The 23191-nt window shown below is 33.9% G+C and overlaps 3 protein-coding genes across 3 annotated transcripts; 1 reads left to right on the forward strand and 2 right to left on the reverse strand.

Annotated features, from left to right (window-relative positions):
* Nucleotides 1-1272: 1272 nt before the first annotated feature.
* LOC108204932 (mitochondrial fission 1 protein A) lies at nt 1273-22350 on the reverse strand. Its single transcript, XM_017374628.2, has 5 exons — nt 22083-22350; nt 20321-20459; nt 20099-20223; nt 1759-1822; nt 1273-1646 (listed from the first exon to the last, which is right to left on the reverse strand). The coding sequence occupies exons 1-5, from the start codon at nt 22173-22175 to the stop codon at nt 1561-1563; spliced, it is 507 nt and encodes a 168-aa protein (XP_017230117.1). The 5' UTR covers nt 22176-22350; the 3' UTR covers nt 1273-1560.
* Nucleotides 8826-12681, forward strand: LOC135151196 (serine/threonine-protein phosphatase 7 long form homolog). Its single transcript, XM_064088911.1, has 5 exons — nt 8826-8975; nt 9601-10962; nt 11120-12015; nt 12101-12149; nt 12269-12681. Exons 2-4 carry the CDS (start codon nt 9604-9606, stop codon nt 12111-12113), a joined length of 2268 nt encoding a protein of 755 aa, XP_063944981.1. The 5' UTR covers nt 8826-8975; nt 9601-9603; the 3' UTR covers nt 12114-12149; nt 12269-12681.
* On the reverse strand, nt 12994-20092 carry LOC135147120 (uncharacterized). The gene is made up of 2 exons (XM_064079822.1): nt 14568-20092; nt 12994-14437 (listed from the first exon to the last, which is right to left on the reverse strand). Exons 1-2 carry the CDS (start codon nt 15750-15752, stop codon nt 13223-13225), a joined length of 2400 nt encoding a protein of 799 aa, XP_063935892.1. The 5' UTR covers nt 15753-20092; the 3' UTR covers nt 12994-13222.
* Nucleotides 22351-23191: the final 841 nt, after the last annotated feature.

The raw sequence follows: 23191 nt of genomic DNA on the forward strand, positions 1-23191 counted from the left end.
TTATGTAATAAACTAAAAATCAGCTTAAAGTTAGAATTAAAAGCCTATTTGCCTGGGCTTAAAGTCCTGGCTTTAAGCCTTCGACTTTAAGGGTATATGTGTATAATAAACCAAAGTCGGCTTAAAGTTAGAAATAAGCCAAAAACAAACTTAAAGCTTAAAGCCGGAAGTTATTTTGAGTTACTTTTTTCAGTGAATTAATTTTAAGACATTTTTTTTATAAAAATTACTCATAAGACATAAATTACCTATAACACACTTTTATTTTTAATATTATATTTTTGATAACTCATAAGTCATCAATAAGCCAAAATTACTCAAACAAGCATTTTAAGCTCTCAAAGTTATCACATAAATCACATTAAGTCATAAGTTCTGCCAAACATAATGTTAGGTCATAAATCACAATTTCAAGCTCAACCAAATGGGCTCCAAGTTACCGCAAAAAGTACCTCAAACTAAACTAAGTTTGTGGCTTATTTTTAACTTTAACCCGATTTCTGACTTATTATACAGACAGACATTTTTCAGCTTAAAGTCGAAAATAACTTTAAACCCGGGCTTAACCCGGCAACTAGGCTTTTAGAGCAAGTCCAACAATATCCTAGTAAGTGTCTTATAAATATAATAAAATATAGTGTCCTAATGATTTAAGACATCATTTTCATGTATCTCCAACAACATGTATTATAATTGTGCCTTATTATTAAACTAATAATTTGTTTGAATTAGTAATAGAGGGAAGTGAAAAAGTAAGAGGATTGAGATGTATTGGAATGGAGGGAAGCTAATATTTAATTGAGAAAATTGGTTTAGGACATGCCTAGTAATGCCTTAAAAATGACGCACTTGTTGGATGTCCTAATGATTTAAGGCACCACTAGGACATGGTTGGAGTACACAATTCATTCAAATGTCTTAAATTTAAGTTTAAGACATCAATTTAGGACATTATTGGACTTGCTCTTAGCCATTTAGGACTAGTTAACCCAAAAAAGATGTCGTCAAACTAAGGGCCGTTTGGGTTAAGCTTAAAAGAAGTGATTTCTTACTTAAACTAAAGATGTGGGTAGGGTAGAAGTGAGAAGTAAATAAGTTAATAAAGTGTTTGGAAAAGAAGCAGAAGTTGTGAGAGAAAAGCTAGCATTTTCAACAACTTAAAATTGCTTCTACTTATTTAGACAAACACGTCAAGAAAAACAGAAGATAGAAGCAGCTTCTGCTTCCACCAAACAAACAGACCTAAATTACTGAATATAACAAGCTCAAATGTAGGTGAAGCAATACTCATGCATCCAAACCAAGTCAAGAGAAGTGATATACAGTAATTAACTAACAAAAAAAGAGAGAGATGCACAAAAGTTGCACTTAGTTTAATTATGAACACCAAAAGCTCTCTACACATTAACCTTGGTTTCATGATACCTGAGATCGAACAAGAGATAATCCATTTCAAGACGAAATTGTTTGCTTCACATGACAGTTACCAGATTAACAATCTAAATTGTTTGATAATAGAGGACAAATACGCTTATGTTGCATACGTGCATAACAAGCTGATCATCTTCGACGAGATAGTGCTGCAGCAAGTCCACCAGCCACAAGGGCTGCAGCAGTGGCAGCAATGCCTATGCCTATTGCTCCATCTGTGAAACGAATGAATAAGAAAGCATAGACAAATTCAAGTGTTTAAGTGTTTTGGATTTCTTTAACCTGAAAACAAATTAAGAAGAATAGGAAATTAATGATGCTTTCTACCTTTTGTGATGCGATCTTCAACTGCTTTTTTCAGATTCAAGGCCTGCCTCCAATCAGGTTGAATCTACAATCAGAGGTTCAAAGAGAAAACTTTAACATATAATCAGTTAAGAAAGAACACTTGCTCTTTGTTCAGTTCAAAGTACTGAACAGAAAATGTACAGCGACAACTTCAAGACAGCGATCAGAATGTTTATCAGCACATTAGTAGCAATTGTTGTTGTGTCATCCATGCACATGCAACTACTTGCATAATAACTTAATAGCAAAAAAACGTGAATAGCCTCTTAACAATTGCATGTTTCACTACAAGAATAATCAATTTTGCCAACAGAATTTACCAACAAAACTGATTCCGTTATTAATGAATGACGATTTTGCAACCATTTTTATACCCATAAAAAGTCAATACTCTTGCCAATAATTTTCCAACAACTTAACAATATTTTGTCACCAACGAAAATTTTTGATTGGTAATTTTGGAGGGAAAAACTCCCACTAAAATTGTCAACAATTTACCAAGATATTTTTACCAAGGAAAAAATTTTATTGGTAATTTGAGCCAAAACAATTTTCCGCCAAAATTCCAGACAAAATTACAAATTATTTACCAACCTAATATTTGTAATACAACACCAACAAGCCAACTACAAATTAGCTACGAAATAGTTACTAGTGCCTGACAAAATTTTGACAAAATTTTGTAACTGCATGACAAATTTTAGCAACCCTTATCGTTACGTCTTTCCTTTTTCCTTTCTTTGACATCTAGTGGTCATTGCTAAATTATGTTGTGGCGTCAGTGTATGTATATAAGTGCTATGATATTAAATTTATATTTTCAATTTTTATTTTTTAATATATTTTTCAAAAATGTATACAAGTTATTTTTATTAGTTATAACTTTAATCTGTTTTATTTAACTTAGTATATTGATCTTTAAATAAAATAAAATGGACAAACACCATTAATTATGTTGCTCAAATAATATAATTTTTAAATATAAAATTTGGAATCTAATATGACAAAATATCTTATTCTTTGATTATTGTAACTATTTTTTATAGAAAAATAGAAATTAAAAATTTTTTAGATAAAAATGAGATTTGTTAAAAACAATATATAAAAGTTGTGGAAACGTGGTTAACAATGACGCCCCGATAATGTTGGAAGTTGTACCGATCGAAATGAGTAAGTGATAACTAAAGATAACCTCGAACGCATATAGATAAACATAGTGCTCAAGTTTAAACTGAAATATGATTCACTAAAAAAATTACAAAACCTTTACTTTATATGATGATTTTTTTTTGAAAGAATATATATTATGAGTTTTGAATAATTATTTTCTAATAAAAATATAATCTCAATATACTTTACTCAAATGTTAAAAAAATAAGAAAAAGAATATAATTTGATAAATTTATTTATATCTTGAATGATAATTTTAGTCTAAATTGAGTAGAAAGTCGTAATTTTTTCCCCTAAAAATATGATTAGTTAGTTAGCAACTGCATAACCTGTAACTGTGCGGAATGAGTCAAAGTATTAACGCGACGACTTATCTTATCTCCATGAACATTCAATACAGTTTAATTCAAATAAATATTCATCATTTATATAGGAATTTAGTTCAACTGTACTTATCGTCTCATTTGTACGTACACTGGCCTCTATAAAAAGAATAGTTCACTCCACTGCAGTGTTATATATTTTTGAACCATTTCAAGAAACTTTTGAGCTCTTTTGTATTTGTCAAACACGACATAATTTTATATGGAGTAACAGAGAAGCAGCAGAGCAGAAACAAACCACTAGCCGAAGAGGAAAAGAGCACTGAAGGAAAAAGGTGATTTAGAGGAAAAGAGCACTGAAGGAAAAAGGTGATTTATTTCATTATTAATCGGTCATCGCAAGAGAATTAGTCATCATCAAGGAGGCTGGCAACACAAATATTCAAAAATAGAAGCTGAACGGTCAAAGAGGTGCCCTTCCAATTTAGCAAAAAAAAGAGGTGCATTTCCAATCTTTTGTCCTTTTATTATGTATTTATAGTCTCCAGTTTAAATGTATTTAGCTATGTTGTTTGGCTTATAATCTATCGTAACATGATTTTATTTCAGAATTGTAGTTAAGTAAATTTTGAATATTCATTTTTAACTGTGAGTCGCACTTTATATCTTATCTCTTTTGATTGATATATTTGCATAATTTTTTTTATCTTTATGTCATTTTTATACATGCACTTAGTAACTAATATAAACCGTTCAGGGAATTTTATAACGTCCATTGTTTATTTAAATATTGTATTCATTTGTTATTAAATTTAACAACATGGGTATGTATTTGCATAAAATATAAATTCAATGAATTTAAGCCAGAAATAGTTAGCTTGGTTTTACCTGAAAAGATTATCTAAATATCGTTAGAATTAGTGGACCCTAGTACTAAAGTAGAATGTAAGACCCTTTTATAAAATTTAGTAGGCATTTCTTCATCTAATTAAAAATATTAATCATATATAGGGTCAAATTAAAATATAGGTGAATTAAATAAATTTTAACAAGACAAAATTATTATGAAACTAAAATTTTGAAACAAAATAATAAAATGTTAATATTAATATTGGGATAAAACAATTATGAATCACGTAGAACTCTTAATACACGGAAACTAGAGGAGAAAAACTAGAATACGTGCAACCTTGGACGAAGATGGGCACTGCCCCTGTCTAGATAACAGAACAGAACTATTTTGCAAGGTATCAACTTACATATTATTTATATTGTTTATAAATAATTTAAGTATAATATTTAAGATGTCATAATTGATATATTACTTTTTTATTTGCCATAATAATTGCTTTTTTTCACTTTACATGGTCTCTAGACATATTCATTATAACTGCCAAGAACGGCTTAGATTAATTAAAAATTCTTTTAATATACATGGTGATCAATAAATTTTATATAGTGTTATTTTAGTTGATTTTCCAATCTTATATTAATTTTTATAATATTTTTTGACATTATCGTATATATAAATATTGCAGGAAATTATAATGAATAATAACAAATCTTGGATGTATCGGAGATTAAATAATCAAGGATGTCTAAATCCTGCTTTTGTTGATGGATTAGAAGAGTTCATGAAACATGTTAGATCTCAGCCATCGTCTATGGGAGGGACAAATATAAAGTGTCCATGCTTCAATTGTAAAAATCGTAGACACTGGGATGTAAGTACAGTAGAGTTACTGTTAAGAAAGGGTTTTGTGAAAGATTATTATGAATGGAATCGACATGGAGAGCCATATATTTTTAGGGAAAGTGGAGCAATCATCGACAAGTCAGCCTAATATCTCAACTGGTGGTCAAGGGAACAACTCAATGTTTGCAATGGTGATTGATGTAGCTAGTCCAAATTTCGATCCAAATCATTCTGAAGAAATGCCAAATCCAGAAGCACAAAAATTGTACAACTTGTTGCAATTTTCGGAACGAAAGTTGTACGATGATTGCGAAACATCCCAACTGTCTGCCATGGCTCGAATGTTAAGTCTTAAATCAGATCATCACTGGTCGGAGCCATGTTTTGATCAGACATCGCATTTTATCAAAGATATTACCCGAGAACAATACATTTCTTGATAGTTTTTACAACACAAAGAAGCATATGGAAGGATTAGGTCTTCCCTCTATTCAAATTGATTGTTGTGTTAATGGGTGTATGATATATTGGGGTGCAGATATTGAAATGATATCATGTAAATTTTGCTCACAGTCAAGATACAAAACGAGGGTTGATGGATCTATGAAACAACGAAAACAGGGAGCAGTTAAAAGGATGATATATTTTCCCTTAGCTCCACGACTACAAAGGTTATATGCATCACCAGCGACGGCTGCTCATATGAGATGGCATGCTGAGCATCATCAAGAAAATGACATGATGCGTCATTGTTCGGATTCGGAAGAGTCGAAGAAATTTGACAAAGCACACCCCTCATTTTCATCAGAGATAAGAAATGTTAGACTTGGCCTTTCTACTGATGGTTTTCAACCCTTTGGTCAATCTGGTAAGCAATATTCATCTTGGCCAATTACAGTGACTCCATATAATTTACCTCCATGGATGTGTTTAAAAGAACCATATATGTTTTTGTCTATACTCGTTCCTGGACCGAAAAATCCAAAACAAAAGATAGATGTTTATCTCCAACCATTGATTGATGAGTTAAAAATGTTATGGAATGATGGAGTTCAAACATGGGATGTTTCTTCTAAACAGAATTTTCAAATGCAAGCTGCATTGATGTGGACTATTAGTGACTTTCCTGCTTATTCAATGCTCTCGGGATGGAAAACTGCGGACATTTAGCTTGTCCACATTGTGCTCACGATTATAATGCATATAATCTTTCACATGGAGGTAAGACGACATGGTTTGATAATCATCGAAGGTTTTTACCTTCTACTCACCCATTTCGAAAGAATAGAAATTGGTTCACCAAAGGGAAGACAATTTCCAAATTTGCTCCGCCTATACGATCAGGTGAAGATGTTCTAAAAGAAATTGAGTCATTTGGATTGATGAAAGTTACTGAATTGGGTAGCGAAGAACACAATGCCAAAATTATCAAGACACATAAATGTGGATGGAAAAAGCGAAGTATCTTTTGGGATCTGCCATATTGGAAGACATTGTCAATTAGACATAATCTTGATGTTATGCATATTGAGAAAAATGTGTTTGAAAATATTTTCAACACTATTATGGCTATCAAAGGAAAAACAAAAGATAATGCTAAAGCAAGAGCTGATATTGCCCTCATATGTCGCAGACCAGAGCTAGCATTTGATGAATCCACACAAAGATATCCTAAAGCTTGTTATAGCTTAGACAAAAAGGATAAAGAAGCAGTTTGTCAGTGGTTGAAAGATCTTAAATTTCCGGATGGATATGTGTCAAACATGGGACGTTGTACTGACATGAAAAAATATAAGTTATTCGGAATGAAAAGTCACAATTGTCACGTGTTTATGCAACGACTTCTCACCATCGCTTTTCGAGAATTACTTCCTGGTAATGTATGGGAGTCTGTGGCAGAGTTAAGTCTTTTTTTCAGAGATCTTACTTCGACTACTTTGAAGGTTAGTGATATGCGCAGGTTAGAAGAACAGAATCCTATTATACTCTGCAAGTTAGAACGAATATATCCACCAGCATTGTTTAACTCAATGGAACATCTTTTAGTGCATTTGCCATATGAGGCACGGATCACAAGCCCAGTACAGTATCGTTGGATGTATCCTTTTGAACGGTTTTTGTGTCACCTGAAGAATAATGTAAAAAATAAAGCTCGAGTTGAAGGATCCATATGCAATTCCTATCTGGTTAAAGAAGCATCAACTTTTTTTCGCATTACTTTGAACAACATATATAGACGAGACATTGAAAAGTTCCACGAAATGATTCTAGTGGGGATGGAGAGAGTTTTGAAGGAAACATTTCGATATTTTCGCATCCGGGACGAGCACATGGTTGTTTTAAAACTCGTCATCTTGATGATCGAGAGTACATGGCAGCTCACAACTATGTCTTATTCAATTGTTCGGAGGTTGCACCGTATACAGAGTAAGTGATGTTTTGTCAACTATACACAAGTACATCTTCATACTAATAAATAATATTTTTATTTTAACTTAGATACAATTGTTTCTATGTAGGATCTTTATAAAGCAGCTTCAACAACACAACCCGCATATGAGTGGTGCTGACATTAATAAGTGCTTAGAAAGTGATTTCGCTATGTGGTTCAAAAACTATGTAAGTTAAATTAGAAATTTTTAATTTGATAAATAATGTTTGATCTTAAAAACTAATGAAATTTAATGTTTTGTTTCAGGCTCAAAATACACCAGTAGTTCCAAATGAAGTTTTACGGGATCTTGCTTCCGGACCACTTCGTTCAGCCAAATCTGTACCAGTTTATTTCGTAAATGGGTATAAACTCCATACACGGAAATATGGAGCCAACAAGTCGACATTCAACAGTGGAGTATGTATCAAAGGATCGAACTACACAGAATCGGCGAATGACTATTTTGGAATTATTGAAGAAATATTGATCATAGAATATCCTCGTCTTCCAATAAAAAGAACGGTACTGTTTAAGTGTGACTGGTTTGATCCTACACCTAATGTTGGAACGAAAATTCACGAGCGCTACAATATGGTTGAGGTGAATCAAAGAAAGAGATTGAACTTATATGAGCCGTTCATTTTGGCAATGCAAGCTGTACAAGTCTACTTTTGCAATTTCCCAAGTCTTAAAAGGGACAAAAGAGATTGGCTAGTCGTGTGTAAAGTCAAGGCACGTCCGCTTGTTGAGATGCCTCGTATTCCCGAATCTCAGCATGAGGCATTTCAAGATGACTCATCAGAACATTTAAATATGGTCAATACCGAAAACATACCTACACATCTAAATGATGAAGGAAATGTTGTAGAATTGGATGATGATGAAGAAATCTCTGAAGAAGAAATTCAGTATGAATCTGATGAAGAAGATGGATCTTCAGAGACAGATTATGAAGATGATTCTGATAAATAAATTTTTTATGTCCTTGATATTTTTTTAAAATGATAAACTTAGTTCCATGTTTTGTATCCGTTGTCAAATATTGTTATTAAATCCATTTTTAGTTTATCAAAATTCTAATTTATTTCATAAATATCAAAATTCAAAAATAAAATCGAGTTGACATGACATAATTAATTTAATTTATTATTTACAATTTTATAGCGAAAGTGAAATCCAAATTGTGAAATTATTTGAATAATAATTCTAGTATATATTTGTTTTCATTATGTTAAAATATATATGAAATATTTGAGAAATTGCCCTATATATCCTAATTTTATATATCTAATGCCCGAAATAACCAAAGGCGCTGTAGGGGCCCAATTTACCCACAAGAACTCGCATCCAAGAAATGCGAGTACGATGTAAAATAAAACCCAGCTGCTGCTCCTGCTTCCCTTCTATTTTGCCATCATACTAACTCAACATATACACATAAACCCAACATATACACACAATTCACGCCCAGAACAAAGTGCCTTCTTATATCCTCTCCGTTGCCAGTGCTTTTCGAAGATTTTTTACTGTCAATGAAGACTATATCAATTTAGGAGATCAACTTCGACTATATGTAAGTTTTAATATCCCTTTTGGGGCTTTTCATATTGAATTGGCTTGAATATATTGTAATATAGTGACATTTATAGGTTTTGTTGGTGAATTTGAATTGATATTTGTTATATTGATTCCGTCTTTGAATCATTTGTTGATGCAGATTTTAGTGATTTTAGTGTTGATGCAGATGCTTGTGTTGATTTTAGTGATGATATTGTTTTGTTGAGTAAGACTTAGGTCTCGTTATGGCAATTATCACTAGAAATTCATGTTTCCAACTCAATTGGATCAATTCATGTTTATATGTATGTTGATTTTCAGTATTATTTGTTATTTAGTTAAATATGCATAATAAGTGCATAGGATTTTGATGCCAATTTATCAGAGTTGTGTATTCTGGTCATATTTCATTTTTATTAGTTTATATGTGTTGTTGTAGCAATTATATAGTGTTTATATCGTTGTGAAATACAATTTTAGAACTTAAGAAATGCAGCTTAACTCTATAACTACCTCTGAACCTACTTGGAATACAACTATGAAGTTGCTTCAGTTGTAATTATTTTAACTAATTTAAGGTTGTTTAGTTAGTTTTACAGCTTTTATATCTAATATCATGTTTGTATTGGTTGTCACTGCAGATTATGGATCCTAACGATGAATTAACCATGCATCCTGGGCCTAAGATTCCTTCTGTGCTGCACTTACAATCAAGCCATAGATCATCTACTGTTTGGGATGTTTGTGGTGGTGATGCTCACAGATCTAGACGGCGTAATCCTACACAAGCTAGATTTCCTCCTTTACATGAGAGCATGATTCCTATTCTAGAGGACTTAAGATTTGATGGGGTTTCTAGGCTTTCCTGTGTAAATATTGACTGGAGCTTAATTACTGCACTGGTGGAACGTTGGAGACCTGAAACACACACATTTCACTTACCATTTGGAGAGTCCACCATTACTTTGCAGGATGTTGCTGTTCTACTTGGTTTACGCATAGATGGTGACGTAATTACTGGCACTACTGGTGGATTTGAGGGCGGCTGGTCAAATCTAGTTGAGAAGATTTTTGGAAAAAAACCTAAAGAAGATAAAGAGTTAAAGGGTGGACGGTTACTATTGAGCTGGTTGACTTCAACTGTCAAAGAACTACCTGCTGCTCCATCTGATCAAGATATCCAACGTTATACTCAGTCCTATATTCTACAATTGATTGCAGGGATTCTATTTACTGATAAATCTGGAGGTCTTGTGCACTGCATGTACATCCCGTTGATACAAGACTTTGGGCGTTGCAGGAATTTAGGTTGGGGGGCTGCAGTACTCGCATATTTGTTTAGGGAGTTGTGCAAGTCCTGCAGGTCTGGAGTTGAGGAGATGGCAGGTTGCGTTCTTCTATTACAACTGTGGGCTTGGACCAGGTTGCCGTTCTTAGCACCCGTTCCTCGTGGTCCAGTTTCAGAAACTCTGGATAATCCTTTATGGAGTGGTCGAGCAGGTCCTTATGGAATGAGATGGTGTTTGCATTTAAAATTCACCGATACAAGTTCACATGTCCTCTCCACTCTTCGGTTGTCTTTCGATGCCCTCTCACCCTCTCACTTTGAATGGCAGCCATATACGGAGGATGTTCTTGCAAATCTGTCCGAGCATTGCACAGAAGGTTCTGAAATTTGGTGTTATAAAGGTCCTTTGATTTGTTTTCACATCGTTGAGCCACATTTACCGGACAGATGTATGAGACAGTTTGGAAAGGTCCAGGAAATACCAGTTAATGAAGAATATTCGAAGGCACTTCATGAAATAAATTTACAGGGGAAACAGTCCACGAACTGGATTTCTATGCATGAGCAGCATATTACACATTGGAATCATCGACAAGAGCATTTGATTGGTGTTATTGCTCATTCTGGTGTCGGGGTTGTTGATGGATATTATGAGTGGTATACAAACATTACCCGCCGGTTTCATACTCGTATTGCTGGCTCACACTTTTATACGGTAATTCTACTTTCTTTTCTTAACTAGTCTTAATTAAGTAGTGTGATTAGTAGTTTGATGGATATTTCTTATTACTCGATCGTCATTTCCTTAAGATGTAGTATGATTTTATTTGGTCAACTTACTTTATTTTTGTATGCTTATGTTTTTTTTACAGCTTGATATGTTTGATCACATTTCTTCTATAGCAAGGGGCGAGATAGATGGAAGCATTGAAGATATTGCTCATTTGTGTGCACATGCAAGACAACTTGTTAAAAATGCATTCAACTATGGTGTTTTTCAGGATTATCCTGTAAAAGATCGACGAGAAAAAGAAATTTTAAAGAGACCAAAGCCAAAAAAAGCTGGCCACAAAGGCGGACGTGGCGGAGTTAATGCACCGAAACAACAAGGGATTCAGATTGATGATATACCTCGTGGGGATAATGTGGGAGCTGATATTATTGACAAGGATGTTGAAAATTTGCAGGGAGGTGAAACTGTGCCAGGAGGTGTACATCTAGAGCATCCTGAGGTTCTAACAGAAGTTAATCCTACACCACCTTTTGGGTTACCGAACTGGAATTTATTACCTTCTGGAGACTTTTTACGGATGTCCAATGATGCCGTTTTATACCATTCGCCTGATCGATCAATTCCACATGATCCTGCACCTAATGATCATTCCCCGATATCCCACCCCACATTTAACTTAATGTCTCAGTCCCCTCCTCGACCGCAATTAGTGCAGCAGAAGCAGGTATCACCTCCTGCAGCCCTTAGTATGGTGACACCAACCCCCACCTTTACTGCGGGTTCCAACTACCAAGTACATACCTCAGTGCAGCGACATTCAGTTCAACCGCCACCTTCTGTAGTGCAGCAACCACCATTTGTAGTGCAGCAGCCACCACCACCTTCAGTCCAGCCACCTACAACGCAGCATCACCCATCTTTGGTGCAACAACAGCCAGCTGCAAGTCATCACAATATGCAGTTGCGAGAGCGTAGAAGCCGGCATATGAATTGTGGAACCCGTGGTAAAAAGGTTCCTGATTGCAAGCGACTCAGGTGCGATATAGTTTTGTATAAAGTTTTCATTTTTTTTATTTACAGAGTTTAATAATCATCATGATATTTCTTCTTTTTTTTAAAGGTATAAGTACTAAGGTAGCAACAATTACAAGTATTAGGATTACCTTTTGGTGAGTTTTATTTTCACTTTCTTTATATATTTTGTCCAGCTTTATTTTGCAGCTTTCATCCTTAAGATTGATTGGAATGTGGTACATCATTTGTAATATTTTTTGCTATATGTGTGCAGGGAGAATTATTAAAATAGCAGCAATTACCAAATATGAAGATGTTGATGTGAAGCTTGATAGGCCAGTTGAAGAAATTATAATAGAGCAAGGGACTGAAGTTGTTGAAAAATAGAAAATGGCTAATTAGTTCTAGTGATGCCACGCTTTTGTAGTTTTTGGAAAAGAAATCTAGTAGTGTAAACTGGCACTTCTAGTATCTAATTGTAGTATATAATTGTACTTGATAATGCTCTGTAGTGATGAAAATTATCTAATATGAAAATGACCTTACTAGTTGCTTCCTTGGTGCCTTTCCTCCTGTCGATTTTCTTGTTGTTTGCTGAAATTAATTCTGTAGTTTTGTACCCATTCTGTGTTCTTGAGATTGTGGATGCATACACTACTATACTAGTGTATACTGACTCTTTAAAAGTTATAGGCCAACAACAAGAATATCTCTGTTACAGCTGAATAACATAAAACAGTAAAAGTTTAAGTAAATTATTACTCAAGTATTATACCCTCTGCAAATTTGCAACTAAAGTACCAGGTCAATTTTAAAAAATCTGCATAAACTAATCATTAAAATATGAAAAAAAGGCAAGATCCAGTCAACAACATCTACACAGCAAGAAACCAGAATGAAGTTTCAATCTTCATCAAATTATCATATTTAATATCATAAACCCAAAAAAAAATGCAGAATATTACAGACCAAACATCTGCAATCCTCTTAACAACTCTGTATAAAAATTATAATTTTGCCTATTAAAAATACCAATTGCAGGGCTCATCAACCAAGTTCTGCAGACCATCATCATGTTCTAACCATTCATAGATTTATAGATTACTGTCTATAAATCTGCCACAAATTTAAATTCCAACAGCAGTGACTACCATAAAAACATCAATACTTGAAATACAAACTAAGACTTTAAATCCTTATATTCTAGTACAAATAAAAACAGAATAATCTATGGAATACTTGATGAAGCTCCGCTACAAGAAGTTCCTTTGCCTTTTCCCAATGCTTGATAATCCATTTCATTTTTGTACCTTGTTGACTTCCTCCGCCCCGCTTTTTTTGTAACGTTCTCATCATCATGCAACACCAATGGAAAACCTATCAACGAAGGCCAGTCACTCTGATTCAAGATTGGTTGAAAGTGCCCTGCATAAACTTTTCTTGCATTCTCTAGCTTGTAACAGTCATCTATGAAGCTTGTGTATTGCAATCCAACATTAGCACAACATGCAAGTACATGGGAACATGGAATATGATATGTTTGCCACTTGTTACAAGTGCAAATGTGATCATGTAATTGGACAATCTGTTTGTTCCCACCTTTTTGACCACGTTTCATTGTAGTAATCTCAAATACCAAAGTATTCCTATCAAACAATCTCACATGATGTCCACTTGCACGCTTTATCCATTTGGCAAGAATCTGGTTTGCATGTTTGGTGAACTCATTGCCATTAATGCTCTGTTTCTCAATCTCCACCCTGCGTTGGTCAAAGTAGCTGACCACCTTATAAAATAAGGAAGTAACCAATGCAGTGATCGGGAGTTTTCTCGAAGCTTTAATGGCATTGTTCCAACTTTCAGCCATGTTCGTGGTCATGATGCCATATCTCTTGCCTCCATCATATGCCAAAGTAGACTGTATTGGGTTGATTTCACTAAACCACTCATCAGCTCTAGGCTCAACTGCCAATAATGCATTCCAATGCAAATTTGACTTGGCCACAGTTAATTGGCTACACATTGCAACCACCCTATCCTTCAAATTGATCTTCTTGAACTTCTTGGCAAAGTTAGCTGCTAGGTGTCTCACACAAAATCTATGATGCCCAAGTGGCTCACACCAACCAACTGCAGGGTTATTCATAGCAGAAATGATTCCCGCGTGTCTATCAGAAATGACACACACTCTTGTTCGCTCTGCGACTACTACCCTTCTCAATCTCTCCATGAACCAAGTCCAGCTTCCTACATTTTCCCCCTCGACAATGGCAAAAGCAACCGGAAGAAGGTGGTAGAAGCCATCAATCGCTGTAGCTGTAAGCAAGACCCCACCATACTTTCCATATAGATGTGTACCGTCAATCTGAAGTACCGGTATGCAGTGTGCAAATGCATCTATGCAAGGCTGGAATGTCCAAAAGACTCGCTTGAATCTCACCACCTATAACATATTTCACACAATTTGAATTAATTAAAAGGTTAGGGTTCACCGTTCCTTCTTGAGTTTTAGAAATATTTATAAAGACTGATAAAAAGTACAACGAGTTAGGATCCATGTCATGTCATGCTACCTCAGATATAGGCTGTCTCATGTCATGCTCCTTGAAGTACCAATCAATATGTGTGCCAGGATTGGAAATCTGTAGGGCATTTAAAAACAAAGGAAGTTTCTGATACGACTGCTCCCAAGACCCATAAACTGTATTAGTAGCAATCCTTCTTGCATCCCTAACCTTCTTCTTTGATGGTGTATAACCAAATTCCTTCACAATGGTAGACACCAACACCTTATCTGAAACTGAAGGATCTGCAGCTATAAGGCCAGTAATGATTTGTGCAATATTTGTAGAATTCAAATTGTGATGATCTTGTGATATAGACTGATTGAGACAAGTGTGCGGTCCCTTAGTGGACATAATTTCAAAACAACTATGTGTTGCCCTCTTTCTAGCCCTCAACTTCCACGGACAACCTGTTGTTGCCAATTTGCATTCCAAATCCCAAGTCAATGGATCAGACCTTACCACTTTGAACTCTTGATGATTGGCTATATGAACACGCTTTACCACCTCCAACAACTCCTCTTTTGTTTTAAATACCATTCCCCTTGTCAACTCTGCTGGATTATGCAGATCACCAACCTTTTGCATAATTGGCTCCTTATATGAAATTACCATTGACGAGCCATCAAATGATCTATAATAAGGTATATCATCATCTCTAAACTCACTACTTCCTCTTGAGTTCCCTTCACTATCTACACGAGACATATATAGTGACCTACTTGAACTACCGCTTGAAGTATTCTCACCTTGCACACTTTGTGAGTTGTGTGAAGTTGAAGTATTTTTAGAACTTTCACCCATTTTCGAACATTGAATCATATCATTCGAATTTTGGACCGTATCAATTGGAATCTTTTCCACATAAAGCTCCACATGAACCTTACTACCCGAACCATCTAAAGATTCGAACATATACTCAACGTCGTCATCATCAACAATTGGAGCAACAACAAACTTGTTTGTCGTAGTATTTAAAACTCTACGCAGCACTTTCAACTTGTACATACTCGGATCAATAAACAATTTTGCATACAAAAGATCCAATAATCCTCCAAACTTCAAATTGAAGAGCAACTTCACAAATCGAATAGGATCTTTATTGTACGTAGAACCAATAACACTATTACTGATAATGTTACCATCATAATACAACCAACACATCACATAATTTGAATTAGAACCAGAAGCCATTATTGAAATTAGGGTTCAAAATACTCGTGGCCGAAAAGGGAAGAAAAATATGAAGAAATTACATGCTTATATCTAATTTATAATGAAGCAAACAAAGGAGAGTAAAAGATTGTACCAGAGCATGTGTGTTGACACATCTTTGTGAATAAGCAGTAGTAGACAGACGAAGAAAAGGGTAAAGTAATGTCTTTACACGCATTTTTTAAATGCGTAATCACAAAACCGCATCTCCTGGATGCGCATGCCAGACAGATACACGCATTATTTAAATGCGAATTCACACATTCGCATTTGATGGATGCGTTTCCTTGGTCAAATTTGATTTATAACTTTAACTGAAAACGCATTAGACATATGCGTATGTCGACCCTCGCATTACCCATATGCGAATATCTTAATTTGGGTAGGGTATATCACGCATCTTATGGATGCGTATACGGAGAATGGGATACACGCATCTGCTGAATGCGTGTTTGTCTGGTTAATTTGGGCCCCTGTAGCGCCCCTGGTTAATTTGGGCAACAGCTATTAAAAAACAGTTATTTTGGGCCTTCACCCGAAATATTTAGATAAATATTTTAAATATAAAAATTATTTAAATATTATATAAAAGCTATTTTTTATATAAACATATACATGTAACTAAATTTTAAAAGTAATTAACTACATAAATAATGAAACTAATTTATATTTATTTTAAAAAATAAAAATTTAAGAGTTTAAGATATTATAGTTTAATTTATTGATCATTAGTTATAAATTTACGGCGGATTCAAAATTTAAAAATTAAATGTGATACTCTATGAATGAGCCATGGATCATAGTAATTGGCAATTTGTCTTCATGCCACGTTTCAAGCACAAATCAATTTTATTATATTTTATTTTCTTAATTTATGTTAATATTGAAACTAAAAGTTAATTGCTTAAATATATCATCAATTTTTTTGGCTAAGAGATATAACGATTAATAAAAATATTACCCTTCCCTCTAAAATTGATATAATAAACATATTACTCTTCCCTCTAAAAATATTAATATAATAAAATAAAATTCCGATAATATAACACAAACTCAAAATATTAAACTTTAACAAAAGAAAATATTTTATTTTCCAATTTTGTATTTATATCTAATAATTTTATATTTTATATATTTAATTATGTTATTATATATATTATGATCAAACCGTATTCTATTATTTCAACAGCTAATTATGTGTGGAATGTGCCAAATGAATATTGAAACAATTATTTTTATGATTAGCAAATAAACATATAAAAAATATTTAGGACTAAAAATATTGGCGGGTAAATGACTCTAATATAAAAAGAGCGGGCCAATAATTTTCTGGCTAAAAAGAAGGGCGGGTAAAGACTAAAGAGTAGTGGGGCTTATATAGTGGAGTTTAACTACACCCCATCACGACAACACTCCTTTTGTCTCTCTTAGAAGTCAGAAAAGACATTGCCTCATCCTGGTACTTTTTCTTTATTTTGATATGTTTAAATTGTAGATGGCTTGTTTACGGAAAAGCCTGGTTGCATAACAGTTGCCTTGTGTCTCTATGTGCAGATAATCATGAGAAAAATTCAATCATCTGCTAGTAACAATAGGGCACATACACCAGTTCCATCCGAGCCGGAGACACCAGATTTGACATTGAATGCGCCTTCAACTGGTACCAAATGGTGATGTGTGTGACGGGCGCATGAAACTAGACTTCATAGACGGAGTGTAAGTTATGATATTTTTTTTGGCACTGGTCTAAATTAACTATGATATCCAAATTGCTGATATAACTTTTATGCATATTTTAGTCTGGAGCCTTCAAATAAGTGCTCACGTGTCATCACTCAAATAATGTACGAGAGACTTGAACCTTCAGGCTTCAATTGGAAATCAGTTGATGAGGAAACTAAGAAATTTTATTATGAGGAATTTAAGGTAATAATTTCTCGCACAATGTCAATTATTTAATTATTTATGATACTAATTTCTAAATTAATTATTACAGAAGCACTTTGTATGGAGTTCAGACTTATCAGACAAAGTTGTCCATGCTGCCTGGCTAAAAAGTGCAAGAAAGCGTTACTCAGAACTTTGCTGTTGTGCACGTAAGGCCTGGGAAGAAAATAGTGATCGACACAACAAAATTGGTGACAGTGTTTGGATTCGTTGGGTCGAATATTGGAACACCCCTGAATTTCAGGCTAAATCAGAAATTCAGGAAAAAAAAATCGTTCTAGTGAAGTCGATGGACAGCATTCTACTTACACTGGAGGTTCACTTTCTCATAGACAACACGCAATCCGTCTGGTAAGTAATGTTCCATGTATTTTAGTCGAAAAGTTAACTTTTCTTGTATTTCTTAAGTTATGCAAATAAATTATTATGCATATGCATTACCTGTTTACATAGCTAGTATGTCATTATGCAGTGCTAGTGCTAATACTAGCAGTGATATCATTTTTTTACGCAATACTATTGCATACTTCAGTTATTATAAATTATACTCTGTGTTGAGTACTAATACTATTGCTCTATAATTTGCAATTTGATTTAAAATTTCACAATATAATTCTATTTTGCAATCTATTTCTATATACTTTTTTAGTGTGCTCTTCCAATATTATATTAACAATTAACTTGCTAGTTGGAAATATCTCACTAAGACATAAAGTTGCGGAATAGAACAATTACTCTGTTATAATTTTGCATGCTCATGCTTATTACTCTTCTTTGTATTATATTATAATTTAATTTTAGTATAGATGATATATTAAATTATTTTTATTGTGGGTTTTTGCACATTAATAATTGATTGATCTTAAATTTAAATTACAGGATGAGAAGCTAAAGAGAAAGCCATCAGCAGCTGAGGTCTTTAAGCATACTCACTCTCAGGGTAACGACAACAAGACTTTTAATGACCCAAAAAGTTGAAAGATAAATGTAAGTACCTAAAATTTCAATGAAAATATATAGTTTACTAATATTTTATAACTTTGTTATACTCTACTGGATCTTTGGGGTTTAGTTGGACATTGAAGACTAAGGAATCTAATATTAGGCAGCGTGCATTTTATACAATATGCCACAACCAGATTCTGGATCATGAATCATTTTATGTTTACTTCTAGTGTTTAAGCTTCTTTTTTTATTTTAGTAATTTGTATGTATATTATGACAGGAAACTTTTGATACTCTTTACAAGAAATATTCTGAGGATGTTGAAGGGTCATCTGTTGCAGAGCCTATTGATGAGAATATGATATATCTTGAGGCAGTTGGAGGGAAGAACAAGAAAAATACAGTTTATGGAATTGGATCTTCACACTCTATCTTTTATGGGTCAGATAAAATCCAGAACAATACACCTGCTCATCATACTAATTCTGAAGAGTATGAGAAGATGCAAGCTGAGTTAAAAAAAATGAAGGAATTGGTGAAAACTATGAATGAGCAACATCAGGTTCACTTAAAAGCAGTGGAGAATCGCCTAGTATTTATGGAGGAACGATCAGGACGACGTCCAGATTTGCCAATGGCTGATGGAGATAGTCATAGCTGAGATAATCGGCATCTTTTATTATGCAGTGCAGTTTGTTTATTAGTAATGGCTAGAGATTCCTAGGATGCAGGTTTTCTTTTCTTTTTTTAATTTTTAATTTTTTAGTTTATCATTGGTAGGCAAGACATTCAGATGATGTAGGATGGTTATTTTTTTAATGTGCACTGCTGCTTATTATTTATATTTTTCTATATCTCAATATGCCTTTAGTTTAAATAAAAATAATTAATGACAAATTTGTATTAAAAAAATATAAAAGGTATATTAATTATTAGAAACAAAATTTGTAACAATTTCCACGGTATACTAATTGATTTTAGACAAAATCACCATCAAAATGCTTACCAAAATTGATGATTCTGCCAACAAATTAGTCACGGAATAACAAAAATCTTATAAAAATTTATTAATGATTCACTAACAAAATATTCATTGGTAATTTAGCAAAAACAATTTTGTTGGCAAATTGCCAACACATAACTCGTTAGTAAATAGTGGCTCTTTCATCACCTTATTTGGTCAAACTAAGTAGAAATTTTGTTGGCAAATAGTGTGTAATCTGTTGGTATTTTACCAACAAATGAAAATATTCGTAGGGAATTAATTAGCGACAAAGGTTTTTCCATCCATCTTGTTTTGGTGACAAATCTGTTGGCAAATGCATTTACCAACGGATTGCTAAATTTCAGCAACGAAATATGGCGTTGGAAAAACTAGATTTTCTTGTAGTGTTTTAACCATCACAAATAAAAATGGGAAATTGGGAACGCACCTCCAAACAGCGCTCTGCCAGTTGCCTGCTCCTAGGATAATCTCCACTTCGGAAGTACCCAACAGCTAGAAGGTACAACTTTTCCCTCATTTGCTGTGGGCTGCTGCCAGTTCCACTCAAAGAAGCTGCACATATAGACCGAGTTACAAGGATTTACCACACACCCTCAGACAAAAAGCATTAGGAACAGACAAATCAAGAAGTTCCAGGTTGACTTATCACCTTCAAGCATCGCAATTCCCCGCTGTACATCTTCTGGACGTTTCGAGTGAACAAGAGCCCATGACAATCTCATTTTGCATTCATTTTTAAGTTCATCAGAAGAACCTTTCTCAGCCTCTGCAACCTCCCTTTCACAACCCTGTAAAAACAATTGTATAAATATCAATGATTTCTGACATAAAATGCGAAATGTAGATGCCATACAGAAGGATACCCTATTCAGATGAGGATGAAGCCCAAAAAGTAGCACTAAATTAATACTAGAAGTGATAACTAATACTATAGTAATTTTGCAACAGAAAACACAATGCCACTCTTTCCTTGCATTATTGACTGATTGTCAAACGCTCAATAATTCAGTTATGAATCAAGCTGCAAAGTCAGGAGCATGAATGAATGACTTCATATGCTTAGATGACAGTCAGGAGCATGAATGAATGAATGAATGACTTCATAATTCAGCTATGAATCAAGCTGGCAAAGTCAGGAGTATTCAGGCAAGAAATACTTCCGCAAAATGATAAGTTCACTAGAATCACATGGACATTTTGCTTAGATGTCAATTAAAGAGGCAAAACCAGTTTTAGCATCCAAAACATCAGTTACTCGGACTCGGTTACGGAGTGGACTCCAAATTTCGGAAAATTGGGTAACTCTATTTTTTGTCTGTATGACTAGTACATTGGCAGCTAAAATTAACCAAAAAACACAAATTTAACAGTATTTTTCTTATTTCAGAAGACTTTATAAATCGGGCCTCTTCTTCTCATCGTATTTTTTTCCCATTTCTCCTTCTTCTTTTTGCATTCATCTTGTATGTGGTTCTCCCAGTAGTAGGTGAAAGTGCCCATGTTTCAGTCAAGAATATAAGCCGGAAAAAGAATTGTGTCCAAGTGTCCGACAACTGATATGGGTAGGAACGCCAACACCAAATAGTAGGAGTATCATAGTCAACAGCTACTACTTCCTTTACTGTAAAACCACTTAAAATTCCTGACAATTGACCTTACAATACCATGTAATACACCAAATGAAAGGGCATCAAAACATGCAGATTTTAGCCAACAGTTTCCATTTACAACTCAAACTATCAAACCAACTATATTCTTCCAAAACAGCAATACTGTAGTAGCAAAGACAGGAAGAAATGACCAGGAGAAGGCAAGTGAATGTTTTCGATATGCTTATTTTGAATTAACATTTTGTGTGTCAGCCATGTATTCGTTCCTGTGTCATTTTGCTACTCCTCCGCATTCGCAATAATTGGTACATCTGTGGTGGTAAACACATCTAGATACAGCAAATGGATCGTTACATATGCACTCTACCTTTGCAGAGAGATAAGTCAGACCACGTTGTCAAATAACTACTCGTCCACCCGCTATACGCCAAAATTGCATTATTACAAGAGCAGACATATTCCTTTTTTGCTATTTTACAGTAATTACTATAAAGGTCAATTCTTCGACTTCCAAGCCTAAACTGTTAAGGCATCCATCAATCTATACACTATACCTTGAAATTTAATCTAGGTTATCGCACTGTTATATACTTAATACGCAGTATTTTACTAATCAGCCCACGAAAAACATAACACCTATTGTTAATTGAGGAAATCAGAGCAATATGCCTAATATTGTGCGAAATTAATTCCGTTTTACGGAAATTAACTTAAATATTAAATTAGCCCAGGTGGATTAATCGATGTTGAAAGTAAAGTAAGGCAGAAAAAAACGAATAGCATAAAGGGAAGAGTACTTACGACGACGATGTCGGAGTCGCACCAAGGGATTTGATCGCCGCCGCTGAAGAACGACGAGACTTTGTCGAAGAATTCCCCAATTTTCGCTTCCATCTCTTCACCACCCAATTCAGAAACCTGGTATTTTTACTTGGAAGATATGTACCGTAGACTCCAGTTGATTTAATGGCAGATTCGATTGAATTGAATCAGATTTTTCTAGACTTTCAAGTATTTGCTACTCAGTCATTGTCAGAAATTGAAATGTGGTATGGAATCGCGTGAATTTGATTCACTGCCTGCCTGTGTTATTAAAAAAAAAAATTAAATTATTTTTTGCTAAATAAAATTTGATATTTTGAATTTTTATTTTTATTGGAATAAATAAATATAAGAAATATTATGAAAATATATTTTCTAGGGGTCTCAAAATAAATGCAAATAGTAAACACAAATAACCTGCTCGGACAGAGGGTATATAAGTTTGTTCGGCTCGAGTTCAAATATTCATATTCGTATATAATTTGGCTCAACTCAAATGAATACCAAATTACTCATATTTGTACATTCCTATATTTGTACATTCGTTTTGAATTCGTAGAAGATAATTATTTATTATGAATACTCAAATAATCTTTATTATAATTAAAATGAAATAATCTATAGAGTACTATATTAATATCAATATTGTTTATATAATGTGTATTACACATAATAATATAAGTACGTGATTTACGAATTAGATTCAAGTATCTTTATTAAATATGTAAATTCGAATACTCTTAATTTAGTCCAACTACTCTATATAAATATGTACAAGTATCAGAATGGAAGAATCCGACTCGATATACATTCAAAATATAAAACCGAATTCGAATTCGCTCATTTTTTATACGAATATGAATCATATTCGTTTTTAACAAGTCAAATCCAGGTTCGAACCCGAATTACTCCGGATTCATCTTCAGCCCTACTAAAAGTGGAACATCTCAAACAAACTGCAAATTGATTGCATAAAATACTTTAGTAGCCATTGCATATGTTGCAACAGCTTAGAAGTACAATAGCTGCAAGCTGGCATTCACAAGATGCGGCAACATACATTCATACTTTATCTAGAAAAAACATTT

This window comes from Daucus carota, chromosome 1, assembly GCF_001625215.2.
Source record: "Daucus carota subsp. sativus chromosome 1, DH1 v3.0, whole genome shotgun sequence".
Classification (NCBI taxonomy): Eukaryota; Viridiplantae; Streptophyta; class Magnoliopsida; order Apiales; family Apiaceae; genus Daucus; species Daucus carota.

What these genes read in the sequence shown, in the direction of transcription:
- LOC108204932 (XM_017374628.2), bottom strand. Translation starts at nt 22,175, where the DNA reads ATGGAAGCGAAAATTGGGGAATTCTTCGACAAAGTCTCGTCGTTCTTC. An exon ending in GGGAATTGCGATGCTTGAAG is followed by an intron (nt 20,224 to 20,320) that starts GTGATAAGTCAA and finishes CTATATGTGCAG; the next exon opens with CTTCTTTGAGTGGAACTGGC. An exon ending in TGGCAGAGCGCTGTTTGGAG is followed by an intron (nt 1,823 to 20,098) that starts GTGCGTTCCCAA and finishes CTCTGATTGTAG; the next exon opens with ATTCAACCTGATTGGAGGCA.
- LOC135147120 (XM_064079822.1), bottom strand. Translation starts at nt 15,752, where the DNA reads ATGGCTTCTGGTTCTAATTCAAATTATGTGATGTGTTGGTTGTATTAT. An exon ending in TGAGACAGCCTATATCTGAG is followed by an intron (nt 14,438 to 14,567) that starts GTAGCATGACAT and finishes AATATGTTATAG; the next exon opens with GTGGTGAGATTCAAGCGAGT.
- LOC135151196 (XM_064088911.1), top strand. Translation starts at nt 9,604, where the DNA reads ATGGATCCTAACGATGAATTAACCATGCATCCTGGGCCTAAGATTCCT. An exon ending in CTGGCTCACACTTTTATACG is followed by an intron (nt 10,963 to 11,119) that starts GTAATTCTACTT and finishes TTTTTTTTACAG; the next exon opens with CTTGATATGTTTGATCACAT.